This window comes from Gasterosteus aculeatus, chromosome 10, assembly GCF_964276395.1.
Source record: "Gasterosteus aculeatus chromosome 10, fGasAcu3.hap1.1, whole genome shotgun sequence".
NCBI lineage: Eukaryota > Metazoa > Chordata > Actinopteri > Perciformes > Gasterosteidae > Gasterosteus > Gasterosteus aculeatus.
Window position 1 is genome coordinate 3,792,337 of NC_135697.1, and position 16,140 is coordinate 3,808,476.

The 16,140-nt window shown below is 43.0% G+C and overlaps 3 protein-coding genes across 5 annotated transcripts; all 3 read right to left on the reverse strand.

The window, feature by feature from the left end:
* Window positions 1-339: 339 nt before the first annotated feature.
* On the reverse strand, window positions 340-3,182 carry rpl11 (ribosomal protein L11). 2 transcript variants are annotated; one of them, XM_040189569.2, is made up of 6 exons: window positions 2,988-3,182; window positions 2,142-2,292; window positions 1,855-1,961; window positions 1,540-1,671; window positions 626-736; window positions 340-415 (listed from the first exon to the last, which is right to left on the reverse strand). In XM_040189569.2, exons 1-6 carry the CDS (start codon window positions 2,991-2,993, stop codon window positions 386-388), a joined length of 537 nt encoding a protein of 178 aa, XP_040045503.1. In that variant the 5' UTR covers window positions 2,994-3,182; the 3' UTR covers window positions 340-385. The 2 variants fall into 2 exon arrangements, with proteins under 2 accessions (XP_040045503.1, XP_077936885.1); XM_078080759.1 differs by having other exon boundaries at window positions 2,384-3,011.
* A 65-nt stretch (window positions 3,183-3,247) lies between these two features.
* LOC120826951 (cyclic GMP-AMP synthase) lies at window positions 3,248-10,112 on the reverse strand. Of its 2 annotated transcripts, none has more exons than XM_040189566.2 (9): window positions 9,984-10,112; window positions 8,852-8,986; window positions 8,084-8,307; window positions 7,677-7,902; window positions 7,395-7,525; window positions 6,753-6,879; window positions 5,173-5,272; window positions 4,923-5,045; window positions 3,248-4,217 (listed from the first exon to the last, which is right to left on the reverse strand). In XM_040189566.2, the coding sequence occupies exons 2-9, from the start codon at window positions 8,976-8,978 to the stop codon at window positions 3,845-3,847; spliced, it is 1,431 nt and encodes a 476-aa protein (XP_040045500.2). In that variant the 5' UTR covers window positions 8,979-8,986; window positions 9,984-10,112; the 3' UTR covers window positions 3,248-3,844. The 2 variants fall into 2 exon arrangements, with proteins under 2 accessions (XP_040045500.2, XP_077936883.1); XM_078080757.1 differs by lacking the exon at window positions 9,984-10,112 and adding an exon at window positions 9,435-9,662.
* A 1,363-nt stretch (window positions 10,113-11,475) lies between these two features.
* LOC120826963 (elongation factor 1-alpha) lies at window positions 11,476-16,008 on the reverse strand. Its single transcript, XM_040189590.2, has 8 exons — window positions 15,808-16,008; window positions 15,227-15,376; window positions 14,226-14,405; window positions 13,326-13,622; window positions 13,098-13,248; window positions 12,698-12,954; window positions 11,931-12,165; window positions 11,476-11,827 (listed from the first exon to the last, which is right to left on the reverse strand). Exons 2-8 carry the CDS (start codon window positions 15,368-15,370, stop codon window positions 11,706-11,708), a joined length of 1,386 nt encoding a protein of 461 aa, XP_040045524.2. The 5' UTR covers window positions 15,371-15,376; window positions 15,808-16,008; the 3' UTR covers window positions 11,476-11,705.
* Window positions 16,009-16,140: the final 132 nt, after the last annotated feature.

Sequence of the window (16,140 nt, forward strand, 5' to 3'; positions counted from 1 at the left end):
GTAAATACTGCGTGTGAACTACGTTACATTGGAAATATGAGCTGATGTGAAGCAATGTTAAAAACATGCTCACATCAAAGTGTGGAAAATGTATTTACTGTTAAAAAAAAGAAAATGGATCTATGTAAGCTCAATGCATTGTTTCTTAAACAATGTAACGTTTAGAATTAGCGGTCAAATTGTAGTGGAGATATAATATGAAGCATAAAACATTTAGTGGCATTTTCTTGCCCTTTTCCATGAGCCAAGGATCACTTGAGCGGTCTTCCCACAATGACAATAAGTAGCCATGTCCAAACCATGTACACTTATCAAGTAACGCAGAAAATTCAAACAAGATTCCTTTTTTTCGTTTTTATTTGTCAAACATCAAAAAGGTGGTCCTTTACTTGCCGGGGAGGATGATGCCGTCATACTGAAGAAAGTACAAAGACGATCATTAGATTTAAAAACAAAAAAAACATTAAGTTATTAGATTCTGAATATAACATTTATGCTCCAGGGAGCAACAGACAAGAGTATTCCAGTAAATCATTAAATTGAGCAGTTTAAAATCATGCTGCGGTTTCTCCAGCATTTTGTTGAAGGGTGTAAGGTTTTGATTTTTGCAATGTCAGTAACTCACTTTCTGCTGGAACCAGCGCATGGCTTCCTCTTTACGGATGCGGTGCCTGAAACCGATGCGGCCTCTTTTCCGCTTCTTGTCGGCGATGCTGAAGCCGGGTCTGCCCAGAACCTGGACACAGGACGATAGAACCGGTGAGCGTTGCTCCAGCACAGGCTCAGTGACACATGAGCACTGTCTGGCCTTTTGGACCTCTGTGCTGGTTTAATCCAATGAAGAGGATTTCAGTAGACTACTATAAATCTGGATTTTCTTAAACGTGAAAATGGTTTAAAAAAAAAGGAAATCTCTAGTAGGTACAATTTTGAAGCCGAATCACCGGCCGATGCAAAAGCAAACTTATTGTTTCAGCACATTTTGACAATTATATGAAATTTGGCAAACGTATGACGTAATGAAATACACTTGATATCGGCAGCCATTAAGAAATACAGCCAGACTGAAGTGAACTATCCATTTGATTGACTTGTAACGGTCTACTTTGATCATGTTTTTAATGTATGTCAAGATGATCCCTTGCTATCTATTGCAAACCAAGTCTACCTACGAGTACAAATACAAGTAAAGGGAAAGTATCAAATAAAACTACACCCTTTATGAGAAAAACCCATATAAGAGAAAGCTTAAATGACTCAATTAAAAGAAAAACCTATAACAAAAAAAGTACACGCCTCATCTACTCCACCACTTTAAATCAATATACTAAAAACTCTTTGCTGGGTGATAATTCATTGAGGTGAGTAGTGGTGACAAAGTGACTTTGTCAGTTTATGTCACCAAATCTGCAAAATGAAATAACAGGGATTTGGGGAATCTTTGCCTAGACTACGGAAATGTGTTAAATTCCGTTCACATTAATGGCATCGCTAGAGCTCACCACAATCACCAAACAGAACATTTTTTGGGCCACTTACCACGTAGAAGTCCAGTCCGTAGATGCCGATGCTGGGGTCGTACTTAATACCCAGGTCAATGTGTTCCTGGATACCGAAGCCGAAGTTTCCGGTATCAGAGAAGTTGTTCTTTCTCAACTCGTACTCACGCACCTGGAAGAACAAACATGTTCAGAAAATTGTTACACACCACTCAGCCGTAAAACAACTAGCTTGAGCAGCCAAAGGAGTGAGCCCCAAAAAAAAGTATTTAACAAAACTTCAGCACCGCTGACAACTGCAAAGAAGCCAAGAACTGGACCAGTGGGAGATGAATAGCAATATGCACTTTCATACCTTGAGTCCTTTCTCAAGGATCTCCTCTGCTTTGGCTCCACGGACGGTGCAGTGGACAGCAATCTTTTCATTTCTGCGGATGCCGAAGGATCGCACGGTGTAGCGGGCTGCAACAGAACAAAAACGGTTCAATACAGGTACCGATGAACCAAACACATATTTTACGCTCAAGTCTTTCCTTCTCCGGAGCCAAATTCCACTATGAAACACAGCACGTGGAAATATGCAATTGGGATTGTCATAGCATTTGATAAGTGACTTCATCGTCACAGGACCCAGGTACTCACCCTTGGAGAAGACGGGAGTCTGCCCTGTGAGCTGCTCCAGCACCTTAGCAGCACGGGTCAGCCTGTCTCCGCTCTCACCGACGCAGATGTTCAGGCAGAGCTTGCGGATGCGAAGCTCTCTCATGGGGTTCTCCTTCTTCTCACCTTGTTCCTGGAGGACACAACAGGGACAGTTGGATTCACGCTGAAGTCCAAAAGAAGTTGCTACACGTAGTCAACCGCTGCTGCCATGTTGAGTTTACCTATTAGCGTTAGCCTGCTAATCGGGTTAGCACAGCCGTGACAGATAAATGAGTCAGTCAACAAGTTAACTAAGCTTTAAGTTATGCTATCAATTATGGCAACGTTATACCTAAAAAACAAGTTAACAGCGCTTTTTGGGCTCCATACGTTAAACTACCGAAACGTGAGCAACGCATGCCGGGCGGAGAACATGTCCGTACATATCGCCTCTGCTGTTAGCGTTGTCACATTAGGTTACGTGTCCGGAAAAGACACAGAACTTCGACACAACGATGTAGACAACGTTAAGTATCTAGATATGCCTGCTATGTAACCGTAGGGTCATTTTACAACTGCAACACGGTCTTTAAGCTGAATATCACCAGAGTTGTACGAGAGAAGGGTATATTTCAGCAGCTAGCCTGTTAGCATCTAGCTTTTCTTGTTAAACGGTCTCCACTTTCATTTGTTAAATAAATATGGCTCTAGATAAATCATTCATGTTGAAGTTTAAGTGTCTGCACATCAAAAAATAGTTAGGATGACCCAACAGCTCCGATGATGGTAGATTTCAACCACTACTTCACGTATGATCACCCTCGTACGGTGTGATGAAGTACTCACCGCCATGTTGGATCACTAGAAGAGGCCGATACGTTTCCGGCGAGAGATATTTATAAAGGAGTGTTCACCACAAATGTCCTCGAAGATACACTGCAAGAAAACGCGAGAGTTCCTGTTTACGGCACTATGAACAACCAAATAGGTAAGCTATTTTATTGAGATCCAAATCACGCGGCTTCAAAATACTTATTTGTCTTGAGTCATTGCACATGTATCGTTACAGTATTTATTTTGTCCATTAATCAATCAAAAGGCAAAAGTAATTTGTAAACTAATCGTTTTTAATTTAATATCTCTTTCGTTTACAAGCAAAGCAATACAAGCAAAGGGTCAGCTTGGGCTCTGGAAAATGATATTTTTATCTTTAGTAAAAGGAATGATCTTTTACTAAAACAATCCATGGCCTTGTTTATTGGTATATGTTTCTCTTCAACACCATTGATTCTGTATTAAATACAGAAGAGTTGCAAGAATTACATAAAGGTGTGACACTGAGTTTAACTCAAGATCTTTAATTTATTGGGAATGAATATATAATTAATTTAATCCATAAGGTATGACAGTAAACTGAGAGTTAGAAAAACCCAAACCAAACACTTCACATTCAAGCAAAAGGTACCAAATACACACACAAAATTATGAACAAAGGACTGCATTAAGGAACGAAAGGAACCCATTTATGCCTAAGTTACTTTTCACAATGGTAAAGAACTACAAGAGATAAGTTAAAACATTTTCTAAACATGCTTTTTCTCTTTCCCATTACACATTGTTAAAACATACTTTATCGCCAAGGAAAAAGGATATTTTAGCTATATATCAATTAAGATTCATTAGGCTACCTGTTTGCACCTGATTTACACACGCAATCCAAACTTGAGAAATAGCACAAAAACTAGAGCCAAAGCAAACAGGGGGAGGAATGTGGTCAGCGTGGCCGATACGTCGGTAGACACCTCAGGCGAGGTGTCTTCAGAAGGACTCATCGCTCTGATTGGTGGGACAGGAGCTGGAAGCTTCAGCAGGGGCAGTCCTTCCCTCCACTGCTCCTCCAGAACACTGACGAGGAAAGCGAGCGCTTTAGGGGGGAAGACGGCCGGGGAGAACAGGTTGCATTCGGGCACAAAGAAGTGAGGGAGGAGGCCCCTGCGAGCGTGGCTCTCCATGGCCCTGAAGAGGTCCCGGAAGCAGGCGGTGAGCTGCTGGGGAGTCCACATTGCATCGTCAAACCTGACAGGGGAAAAAGACAAGTTATGATACTGAAGGATACTGTCTAACGAGTATGCCAATAATAGCTAAGAAAAACTGCAACTATGTATTATTTGTATTATTAACAAATAAGTTAATCAATAATTTCTTTCAAATGTCAGAAAAGGGTAAAAAACAAACATAAACATAAAAGCAAATTATGTGATCTGCAATCAGAAAATGTTTGTCTTTCATTTTTCTTCATCAATTATAGCTGATTCATTATCGAAATTGTTGTCAATACATTTTCTGTACATAGACTAAGCAATCAATGAATTGATTACTTGGTCTAGTTACTTTATCTTATTGTGATATCCGTCTGAATTTCATCAAATATTTTTAAGACGGCAACCAATTACATTTTTTATATCACTCTGTCGCTTGTTTTTTGACCAGCTGGTCTCTAACGCGTCTGTCTGCTGTTAGCTGCTCAGCAGCTTCATCAGAAGGAATGAAAATGATGCTGGGAGAGCGAACCAAAAAAAGCAAAGCTGTGCGCCGAACAATGAGCTAATACTTATTGTAAAGCTCCTTATCAAACAAAGGGAAGCTGCATAGTCATGCTGTTATTCTCTGTTGGTTCATCCCTAAACGTGACTCCCTTTAGTTTGTAACATGTGTAAAAAGATGCTTTAAATGCATAAAATCCTTAAAAATCTATAAAAAATAACGATAAAAATGTCCTACCTGGTGGACATGGTGTGCAGGAAGACTGTCTTCCCGTGGTACGAGCAGAGCGGATCCAGTTCTTTTGGGAAACGTAGTTTCAGGCCTTCAATCAGAGACTTGAGGAGCATGTAGCACAGTTTCCTACGAGACACAAGGTGAAATAGTGAGTTATTATTTACAGGGATTTAACTATCTGCGGTAAACAGATTGTTGAAGAAAGAAAACGATCCCTTAAAAGGATGTGAAAAGAGACGGTTCAGAGTCTCACCGGCAGCATTTGGTAATGTTGCTCTCACAGCAGGTCTTCTTGTTGCCATGTTTCCTGATGAGCGTCTTTTCAATGTGAGAGAAGGAAATCCTCCAACTTTCTATACATGAAGACAAACACGACGCAACACAAAAATGTTGGAAAAAGCGCAGTTGGAAAGTAACATTTGACTTCTATCAACTATTTCTGTACATATTTGGAGCAGTAAAAGATTCTCTGCCGAGGTGGAAGAAGTACTCCAAAAATACTTAATGGGAAGTTATATTCCTTGAAATATATTGTATTCCAATGAAATTCAAGTAACAGTAATTTCAGTTACCCAGTGACTAATATGATGTATTACAGTTTTTATCAGTTGCTTTGGTACATTTCTCGATTCATCCTCGACATTTGTTAAACAGTCCCTTGCTCATAATCCTTAGTTCATCTCTCAAAATTATAAACATGATGAACATGTCGGTCCATCAGAATGACAAGTCCTCGTGTCATTGTGTACGGACCACACAGTCAAAGTGCTGAGTCATGTTGTCAGTGTAACAGTGTCCTCTGGATCTAAACTGGATAGTTTTGATGACATTTACTCTAAAAAGTTACACTTGTGTGTATTTGGATAATTTGATTGCTGTTGGGCCACAGATTCTCATCCACATCACATTGAATATCTTTACTTGCGATGCAGCGTGGAAAGAATCTTTTAGTGTCATATCCAGCCTCTGCTGTGATGTCATCACACGCTGCATCCAGAAGGCTCATCTGTGCACGCTGCTGGAGATCACATCCATCTCCACGCTGAGGAAGATGCTCAATGGGGTTAAGGAATGGGGGGTAGAGTGAGAGGAACGCCATCAGCTGCCGCTTGTGGGTCGCAAACCATTGCTTCAAACGATTACATACTTTGGCAATTCATCTCCAATCTGACCCTCTCTTGTTCGGGGATGAGATTGCAACATTGTGTTATTTGCTCTGGCTATTTGTATGCTTGCCAGTTGATGGTACATTAGATTCACCTTTGTTCTAGAAAAATCAAGATTCACCTGGGACCAATTTGCTAATGAGACGGATTCAGAAAAAAGAAAAAAAATGGAAAATGTCTAGAAATATGCTTCACATATTATGACAACTTGTTCAGCCATTTTGCATGTAAAGCCTAAAGCCTAAATGTTGTGGGCAGTGACACTATTCAACAGACACCCAATATAATGAATTTTGATCAACATGACATAAGCAATTGATAATGTAGGAAAACGCAGAGAATTGTACATAATCATTTGCGTGGATGTACCAAAGCATTTGCAACTTGATCAAAGAAATAAGAAACCGCTCTTTTGATGTGCACAAGTGACACAGTTATGTGACGATTGAACAGGTAGTTTTGAGAATTTCAATTCTGATCTGAGAAATGTTCCAAAGCGGCTGAGAAAAATTTCATTAAAAGTACTTTACTTGAGTAAATGTGCTCAGTTAATATTTCATCACTAAGAAGGTGAATCACTGTCTTTGGAGCTGCAAAAACGTTATGTCATAAAGTTTTCATTGTATGCCATGCGTTGGTCAAATAGAAAAATAGCTCATAATCTCACCGGTTTGTCCTTTGAGCCTCTTCGGGACATAGAAGATGGGCAGACTTCTGATTTCTTGGCGAAACTTTTTCCCCAGCCAGTTGTCCACATCCGGACCGCTGCGAACACCGACGGGCCAACTCTGGACCTCCATACAGGAAGAAAGGTAGAGTTAAGATAAGGTATTCCTTTATTAGACCCACAACTTCACAACTACAACCTTACATTAAGTATAATACTGTACTACAATACTGCTGTCACTATCACTCCTCTTATGTCTACTACCTACCTACCTCTATCAATATATATATTTTAATGCTCCAATAGATGGATGTGCTTCTTTTACTTTGATAAAAAAAACATTTCCTGTGCAACAGCTGTATTTATGTGTAATTACAGTAATTACTTTCTGTCAGAAAGTACATTTAGTCAAGTTCTATGGTTAGGTATACATATTAGATCCATTTAATTACTTAAAATTGCATTTCAAAGGTATATATTGTACATTTTACTGTTTGATTTATGAATTAGGAGATTATGGTGTGAGTGTGTAGTATTATATATCAATGCATTTGGCCTGTCTCTCATGGCCTAATTCATATAAACCCAATGATATGATTTGATTCAAACTAGTCGCCCTGACTAAAAAATAGAAATGATTACCTCCAGAGCAGGAACCAGGTCCACAGAGATCAACTCGTCCCCGCAGGTGTCCTTCCTGTACAGGGACAAAGTCACAGCTGGCGACCGGGGTCGCTTCCTGTTCACCACCCAGAGAAAGTCACTGTCTGGCACTGGAAACATGGGAACATGAACACGGAGAGTTATCCGGGTTCTTAAGGTGGAAGTGTAGAAAACGAGTCCTGATAACTCCAACAGAAGTCAAGAAGGAGAAACCACATGGTAGTCACAACAACAACAACAGATGAGAGGTAAAAATCAGACCTTTGTAGGTCTTGAGGAACTTGCGGACCAGGCAATACATCTCACTCAGGATCTTGCTCGATGAGAGCATGTGCTCGTCAAGAACAAAGGCCCGTATGGGGTTCACTGGGAGCGGCATGCGGGCCAGGCGGATATGGTAGAAGAGGCCGTTGTCGAGCGCTGCCGTCATGAGACGTGGCGAGACTCGAAGCTTCAGCATCATGTCAAACTCGTCGGCGCTGCGGATCTGAGATTCAACACAACAAAGAGCTGGATGGTGCTTGTTTGTCTCCTATACACTTGAAATGTCTCATGCCATCTGACTGGCTATTGCTGCTTCTCTAAAGCAGAGCATGCATGTTTGTGAAGAACCCTCTTAGTCTTCTCAAACGAAGGAGTCTCTGGTTGTATTGTTTATACAACCTCACCTTGACCTTCTCAAAGTAGCTGCCGCTGTTGAGGAACTCAGCCGACTGAAAGGGCTCATCACTGTTCAGCCTCAGGAATTTCAACAGGTTGTCCCGGAAATCGTTGACCATCTCTGCGGCCCACCTGCGGTCCAGCTGCCGGATCTTGAGTCCCTTGGCGTTGAGTTTGATCCAGCTGTCCAACTCCGCGGACATCGACTCCTCGACCACTTTGGATTCCTCCTCTGCAGGACACGGGGATTACGTAATAAGTACGCTTACGGACTAATGAGGTAGTAGTAGGTTTTTTGACACAGAGGAACTGAGATGCGCTCTATATATTTTCCCAATGTTAATGTCACAGGTGTGTCTAACATTATTTAAATGTTTTTAGGAACTATCTAAATGTTCAATTTGGTTTGAAGAGCAAGGGTCCAACGCGCTCAATGAGTAGCTCATGGCTGACTTCCCTATGGCTCCTGCCACTTTACTTCTATATTGGATTTTAGCAAAATCATTGTTTTGTGGGTGTATCCAAAAAGTTTGACGGGAAACACGCAAATATATCTAGTAGAAAAAACACAATACAAACACTACATATTTTTTTGTGTTTTATCACAGATTTAGTTGTTACATTGCTGTAACATCTTCTCGTGTTGTTTTTTTGGAGCAGTAGATCTAAAACACACTGTAGAATGTCAACATGTGCACCACACTGACATTCAATGATAAATAACCATGCAAGTACAGATACTTTAGGATTAGGATACAAAAAACAATTAACATCACCTGAAGCTTGTTTCTGCAGAGTTGTGTGCCTCTGTCTTGCTGGTGTGAGTCGAGGAGAACTGGACTTTCCTCTGATTTTGTCTTTACGCTGCTTCGCTTCCTTCCCGTCTCCGTCCTCTCTGTCCATCGCGCAGCCTAAAGAGAATATTATCACACTTGTCATCACAGGAGAACTTCTTTTGGGTCCTGTTAAACTTTTTCACAAAACTTCCACCTGGAAGCCTTTCAAAGCTTTCTACGCAGGACCCAATTTAAAGGGTTACATTCAGTGAAAGGTTCCACACAGAACCGCCCAAGCGAGGTTCTCAGTCAAAATGTCAATAGCACAGAATGATACGACGCAGAACCTCTTGAAGCTGTATTCACAACCGTTCCACCTTCTAAGAACAATAACCCCACAGGTGGTGACACCAGGGGTCGACGTGGCGCAGGGGTAGAGAAGCTGCCCCATGTCCCATGTCAAAGTGTCCCTGAGCAAGACACCTAACCCCTAATGGCTCCCCGGGCAAAAATGTTAAAAGCCATGGGTTAAAAATACAATGTAAGTCGCTTTGGATAAAAGCGTCAGCTAAATGTGTCAGACCTGTATGTCGAGTTGGGTTTTTGTCCTGTCTGTTTGTTTCGTGACTTCCTGTTTTATTTTGGAAATCAACTCTCCTCTCAGGTTCCTTGCTCGTCCTCATGTGTCACCAGTCTGATGGTCTTCCCTGATCGTGTCCACCTGTTCCCACACTTCCCCCATGTGCACTCATAGTCTGCGTCTCCCCTTGTCCTGTGCCAGTGTGTCATGTCCTTTCGCCTCGCACACCCGCCTCAGGGAAGAATCAGAAAGCCCAGGTCACAGTTTTGTTACCACCGTGTTGTCTCCTTAGTGACAAAATGACCTGTGATGTCACAGAGAATCCTTTTACATTACAAGGGTCTCATCTAGAACCTGTCTATTTTTTTGAGTTACTTTCCTCTAAAATGTGTTCCTGGTTCGGAAAGGGTTCTGTACTGCAGACAGACAGTAAGACAGACAAATGGTAAGACAGACGGTCAGACAGACGGTAAGACAGACAGACACATGTTTAGATATTTATCCAGATAGATGGATAGCTTATCCTCTCTACATTGCAGTGGTTTAACTCACCTGTGTTTGAGAAGCTTCTGATGGAGATGGTGGCTGTTGTCCTTCAGAGCTCTGTATTATGTTTCCTTTCTCTTTCATTTCCCATGAAATGTCATCAGAGGATAACGCCTTCCTCCCTGCCGCGGAGGCGGATCTGAAAGGTTACCTGTGGACGGTTCCGCCCATTACGTGATGTTACCTGTGTCTCTGTCACATCGTACTAAGGCACACCTTTCAAATTCTTCAGGTTATATAGTTCATCTATTGCAGTGTTTTTCAACCAGTGTGCCGCGAGAGGCTGTCAGGTGTGCCGTGTTTTTACATACTGTCACTTCATTGGTGAAAAAAAAAGCCAACTTGTGTGTGTGTGTGTGTGTGTGTGTGTGTGTCGTCGCGCTGTTGGTGCTGTGAAGGCTCAATACCCCCCTCTGCCCGTGGGTGGCGCTACGCAGCGTAATTAATAGGCAGATTTGCTGAGGCGACAATTTTAAAAAGTGAGATTTAAGGCCGGCGCGTGTTTCTGCGTCGACGCACTCGTTTCACTTCATGGTTCTGCGTGAGTTGCAATTCACCGCCAGAACAACAGGCGGAGTGACGTGTTTTGTTGAAGACGACCTAGAGTCACGTTCTATTTATTTATTTATTTGTTTATTAATCATAGACTTTATTGCCCCGTGCATCGCCATTGCTGCTTTTCATCGCGGACACATTTGCCCCGTATTTTCCTCCACAACTTTGTTCCTCTCGACCGGCAAACCGGCGTTTGCGGCGATCTCCCTCCGTGAATCCAACCCGCCAATAACGGCTTGTATAAGCGCTCATATTTACGCATTTCTTCCGACAAAAGTTCTTAAATCTGATCCGTTCTCTCGTAAACATTCTTCGTTTTAATAATGGCGGTATCGGGCTGTGAAAACGGAAATGTGAGACTCCGTAAAGGACTATTATTATTATTATTATTATTATTATTTATTATTGTAAAACAGGATAAAAGGTTCTCTGCTGCGTTTTAAGAAAGTATTGATTGATACTGATCATATTGACATTATAAGGAACCCATATCTTCCCACAGCACATCAAACACAGGCTGGTGTCCAACTGATGCTAATGAAGAGACGTTGGCTTCTTTGCATCAAATACGTCTTTAAAAAGGCAAAGGCTCGCGTGGCTAAATGAGACACCGCGTCATGATGAGCGCCTTTAAAGCCTTTGTGTAGTTTGTTCACACCCTCACGTTAGCTTTCTACTACGACGTTTATGATTCAAAATTCAGAAAGTGGTTTTCATCTGTGAAGTTTTTTTTTGCTGAGTGATTCGTTTAAGTCATCTTTTCGTCAATGGAGCCGGTGTGATGCTTGCTACTGGGTTAAAACGTACTATTTTTTTATAGCATTTTTAGGTAAAGGACCTTATGTTAATATTTCTTTAAAAAGTAAATAAGAAGGTACATTTTAAAAAGGATGTTAGACATATTTCAAAGTTGTGAAACAAGAAAAGAAACATCTTCAACGGGCATGTTTAAGATTTTTTTATTATTTTGCTTTCAACCTAATTCTTCAAATAGATTCTCAGCCTTCGTTTCCTGCGGAAGCTTTTGCGATGGGTTTTAATCAGCATAAGCCAGTCCTTGAGTAGAGGGCTGTGCCACAGAGAAGAGGATCCAGGGTAAGGGCAGGACAGGGAGGAATGAGTGGCCCGCTGATGCCGGCACACATCTCGTTGCTGGATGTCCTGCACGACCATTCATTTCTTCTTCTGGACCTTATCTGCAGCCTTGGTTGTCTTCCCGGAGACCTCCTTGGCAATTACGCTCTTGATGACACCGACGGCCACTGTCTGCCTCATGTCGCGCACGGCGAAACGCCCTGGAATAGAAGAGGAGGGGAGCAGTGAGTTAATGCGTCTCTGCACTTCATCATGCACTTACTTGGAAAATAGTTCACATGGTAAGTTTTTCCAAGTACGTACCGAGGGGAGGATAGTTGGAGAAGGGCTCCACAACCATGGGCTTCTGTGGGACCATCACCACGATGGCCGCGTCTCCAGACTTGACAAACTTGGGTGCGTCCTCAATCTTCTTGCCGGAACGACGGTCGACCTTCTCGATGAGCTCGCTGAACTTGCAGGCGATGTGAGCGGTGTGACAGTCCAGCACGGGGGCGTAGCCTTGGCTGATCTGGCCAGGGTGGTTCAGGATGATGACCTAAGGGAAAAACACAATTTAGGAGAGTTCTGTCTGTATACAGCACTCAATTCATGATTAGATGAACACATGCTGCAGTTCCCACTGGCGGCCAGCAGAGGTCCACAGACGTCCACGTATACCTGAGCTGGAATCACTCTACAAATCACTATAGATTCATTGATCCATATCCATTCATATCGAGCAGCACATTTACACTGACAGGAATTGTTCAGTTCTTTTCTGTAGAAATAGCACAATACGGAGTATGGTAGGAGAATAGGGGCAGGAGGGTTAATCCCTAGTTATGTCACTGCATAGATCAATGATACAGTGTCAACAGGGCCTTGGTCTAAAAGTAAAGCACGAGGTAACTTATGTTTAGCACTTCCTGACTATGCCAGTGGCTGAACGTTCAACAATCCATCCATCCATCTTCAAACCGCTGTTCAGTACATGTTTATTTTTCAAATACAAATGGCAACCCTGAATGCTGATCCATCACCCACTTATTCCTGTATTGATCTTAATGGCTTCATTTTCTCAGACTCACCTGGGCGTTGAAGTTGTCAGCTCCCTTGGGGGGGTCGTTCTTGCTGTCTCCAGCCACGTATCCACGGCGGATTTCCTTGACGGACACGTTCTTGACGTTGAAGCCGACATTGTCGCCGGGGGTAGCTTCAGTCAGAGACTCGTGGTGCATCTCCACAGACTTCACTTCAGTGGTCAGGTTGGCAGGAGCGAAGGTGACGAGCATGCCGGGCTTGATGATGCCGGTCTCAACACGGCCGACTGGGACTGTTCCAATACCTGAGAGGGCAATAAAGATCTTCTATAAAACACTTCAAGAGTGGAAGCTGAGATTGTCTACTCTTGGGGGATGTGACGTACGGGCCGTGCTAACGGTTAACCTCCACCCTGTAGGGATAGGATGAATCTGTGAGACTTCTCACCTCCGATTTTGTAGACGTCCTGCAGGGGCAGACGCAGGGGCTTGTCTGTGGGCCGGGAGGGGGGCAGGATGGCATCCAGAGCCTCCAGCAGGGTGACCCCGCTGGCGTTGTTGTCCTTGCGCTCAACCTTCCATCCCTTGAACCAGCTCATCTACAAAACAGGGTCAAGAATGAAAGTCCACGTCTACTCCAACAAGTTAAACACCACAGAAGGTGAAAGCCTCTTACGTTGCTGCTGGCCTCCAGCATGTTGTCTCCGTGCCACCCGGAGATGGGGACAAAGGCGACGGTGGCGGGGTTGTAGCCGATCTTCTTGATGTAGGTGCTGACTTCCTTCTGGATTTCTTCGAAGCGGGCCTGGCTGTAGGGGGGCTCGGTGGAGTCCATCTTGTTGACCCCGACGATGAGCTGCTTCACGCCGAGGGTGAAGGCCAGCAGGGCGTGCTCGCGGGTCTGACCGTTCTTGGAGATACCGGCCTCGAACTCGCCAACACCGGCGGCAACGATGAGCACGGCGCAGTCAGCCTGACACAGGAGGGACATTGTTGTAGACTTCTACATACGTGTGTCTTGTTAAAGCCTGAATGACAGAGCACACTAATACAATACAACAACTTTTCATACACCTGCAATTCACCCTCTCATGCAGGCTTGATTATAACTTCCTTGCCCTCAGTGTTTAGAGCTGTCAATCATGAGATCAGCTGGTCTCTTCTATCCAATAGCACAACAAAAATAATTGCTCTGTCTTTTTTAAATAACATTGTCTCTCTAACTTCAGTACGTTGATGCTACTGTTACGGCCTCCTCCACCTGCCCATCTACGCCCTACGCATCAGCTTCGTCAACTCATCACTATCTGCCCTTATACACCAGCACCACCACCAGATCCTGGATTGTCTGGACTTTATCATCACATATCTGCTCAAATTAAACAATGATCTTTTCTTCACCTGGCTTGTCTCTCCTGATTTTCCCTTCAACTTTAACTTGATCAGAGTGATTCCTTCTACAACACAGGCGGCCCTTTAGAACTCAAGCTAAAAAGCTGCCTGCAGCTTCTTGCGTAACACACAAATGTGAACACGAGAAGCCGAGCCAAGAACCGGTTAGAAGGCGCGCCTGTACCTGAGAGGTGCCGGTGATCATGTTCTTGATGAAGTCCCTGTGTCCGGGGGCATCAATGATGGTCACGTAGTACCTGCCGGTCTCGAACTTCCACAGAGCGATGTCGATGGTGATACCACGCTCGCGCTCTGCCTTCAGTTTGTCCAGCACCCAGGCGTACTTGAAGGAGCCCTTCCCCATCTGTAGTGGTTCAAACAAAGAGCAGGAAAACCGTGAGCGTGAAACAATAAGTACACGCACGTCTTGCAGATCCCCTTTTCTTTCTTCATGCAAGCGGTTTTAAAGCTGCTAATAAGTGCACTTTTTTACAGTGCGCTCAAGCATTTTGTTTTCATGTTAGAGGCGACCTGTCTGTTTGAGTGTTTACTATAATTGTAACTATCCAGATTTCCAGCAGTTCATGGGCCTGTGCATACTGATTACAGAGACGCAAATACTGGAAAGGGAAATCCTGGAAAATCATGTAAATACAAGCAAAATGCAAAAACATACCAAAGCTAACACACAATATGGTGCAATAGTATAAACAGCAGTAAAATATATTTCATAAATAGTTTTGCAAATGTATCGATATAATGTAAGCAAGAATGTGCTAAACCTACCCGAGGTTTGTCATACAGTAAGTAAACAATAGTATAAGTGTGAAGTAGCTGAAATGCTTCTTTTGTCTTAATATACAACTAGAACAACTTGGCCGAGATTCTACAATCATTACTAGTTATTTAGGTGTCTATGAGGTGAAATTGGTTAAACCGGCCTTTTTTAAAGCAATTACTTCATTCATTTATTGTGGCATTTGTCTTTCGATGGGAAGAAGCTTGTTTGTCCCAACAGGACGATTTCTGAACAACTGCCGCCTCAAAGTTAGAACCCGTATTTCAACAAGCAAAGACAGATGAGGGAGCAGTCACATCCGCCACGCCTGTGATGAGTCATTGGCCTCATTGCATTTTATAAGGTGTGAATATTTCTTTAAGAACTGGTGTCTCCGCACAACCGACCTCGGCGGCTTCCTTCTCGAACTTCTCGATGGTTCTCTTGTCGATTCCTCCGCACTTGTAGATCAGGTGACCGGTGGAGGTGGACTTGCCGGAGTCGACGTGGCCGATGACCACGATGTTGATGTGGATCTTTTCCTTTCCCATTTTGTCCTGTGTTAAGCATTTAACGAGTAAATAGTAGTATAAAGGCACATGACGTAAAAGAAGCATCAACACAGTATGCGTTGAGTGTCAGTGTGTGATGAAAAGCCTCGTGTTTGACGTGGCCTCATTTCGGACTGTTTCCATACTTTTGAGCGGTTGAATCTATAACTTAAGGCGCAGTTTTAAAGCTGATTATATTTTTCTTTATAAAATCCTCATTTAAAAGTGTTTTGCAGCTATGAATGATGAAAGAAAAAGGCCAATGAAGACTAGTTCATTCTACTTCCTGCAATTGGAGTAGAATCAGAAAGCTAAAGCGCCGTTGATATTCACCATATGGAAACAAAAGCGGTGGATCTGAATTCAGAACAGCACTTCCACTCTTATTTCATTTATCGCGTGAGTTCCGATTCATCAGTTTTAGCGTTTTCACTCACCTGGTTGTGGCCTGGCTCCTGCTTTTATCTATCCACACTGTCTCTCGCTGCTGTCGCCGTAAAAAAAGGACGTCTGTGAAAAGTGAGCATCAAATTATACTTTCCTTCAACTTGCTCCTCCTCTTCGGCAGCAATTCCCTCTCCTCATGCCATGTGCATGCACGCACACATTCACGGCCAACGACTTCTGCCAGTCCGTTCTTGTTCGTTAAACCTTGTACACACTTTATATCACCTGCATGCCTCACCTTCACTACCGAGAGTCCCTCTAGTATTCAAAGGAAATGAAAAGACCTCAAAACTGTTTTGCGATCACATAAATTCTGTAAAAAA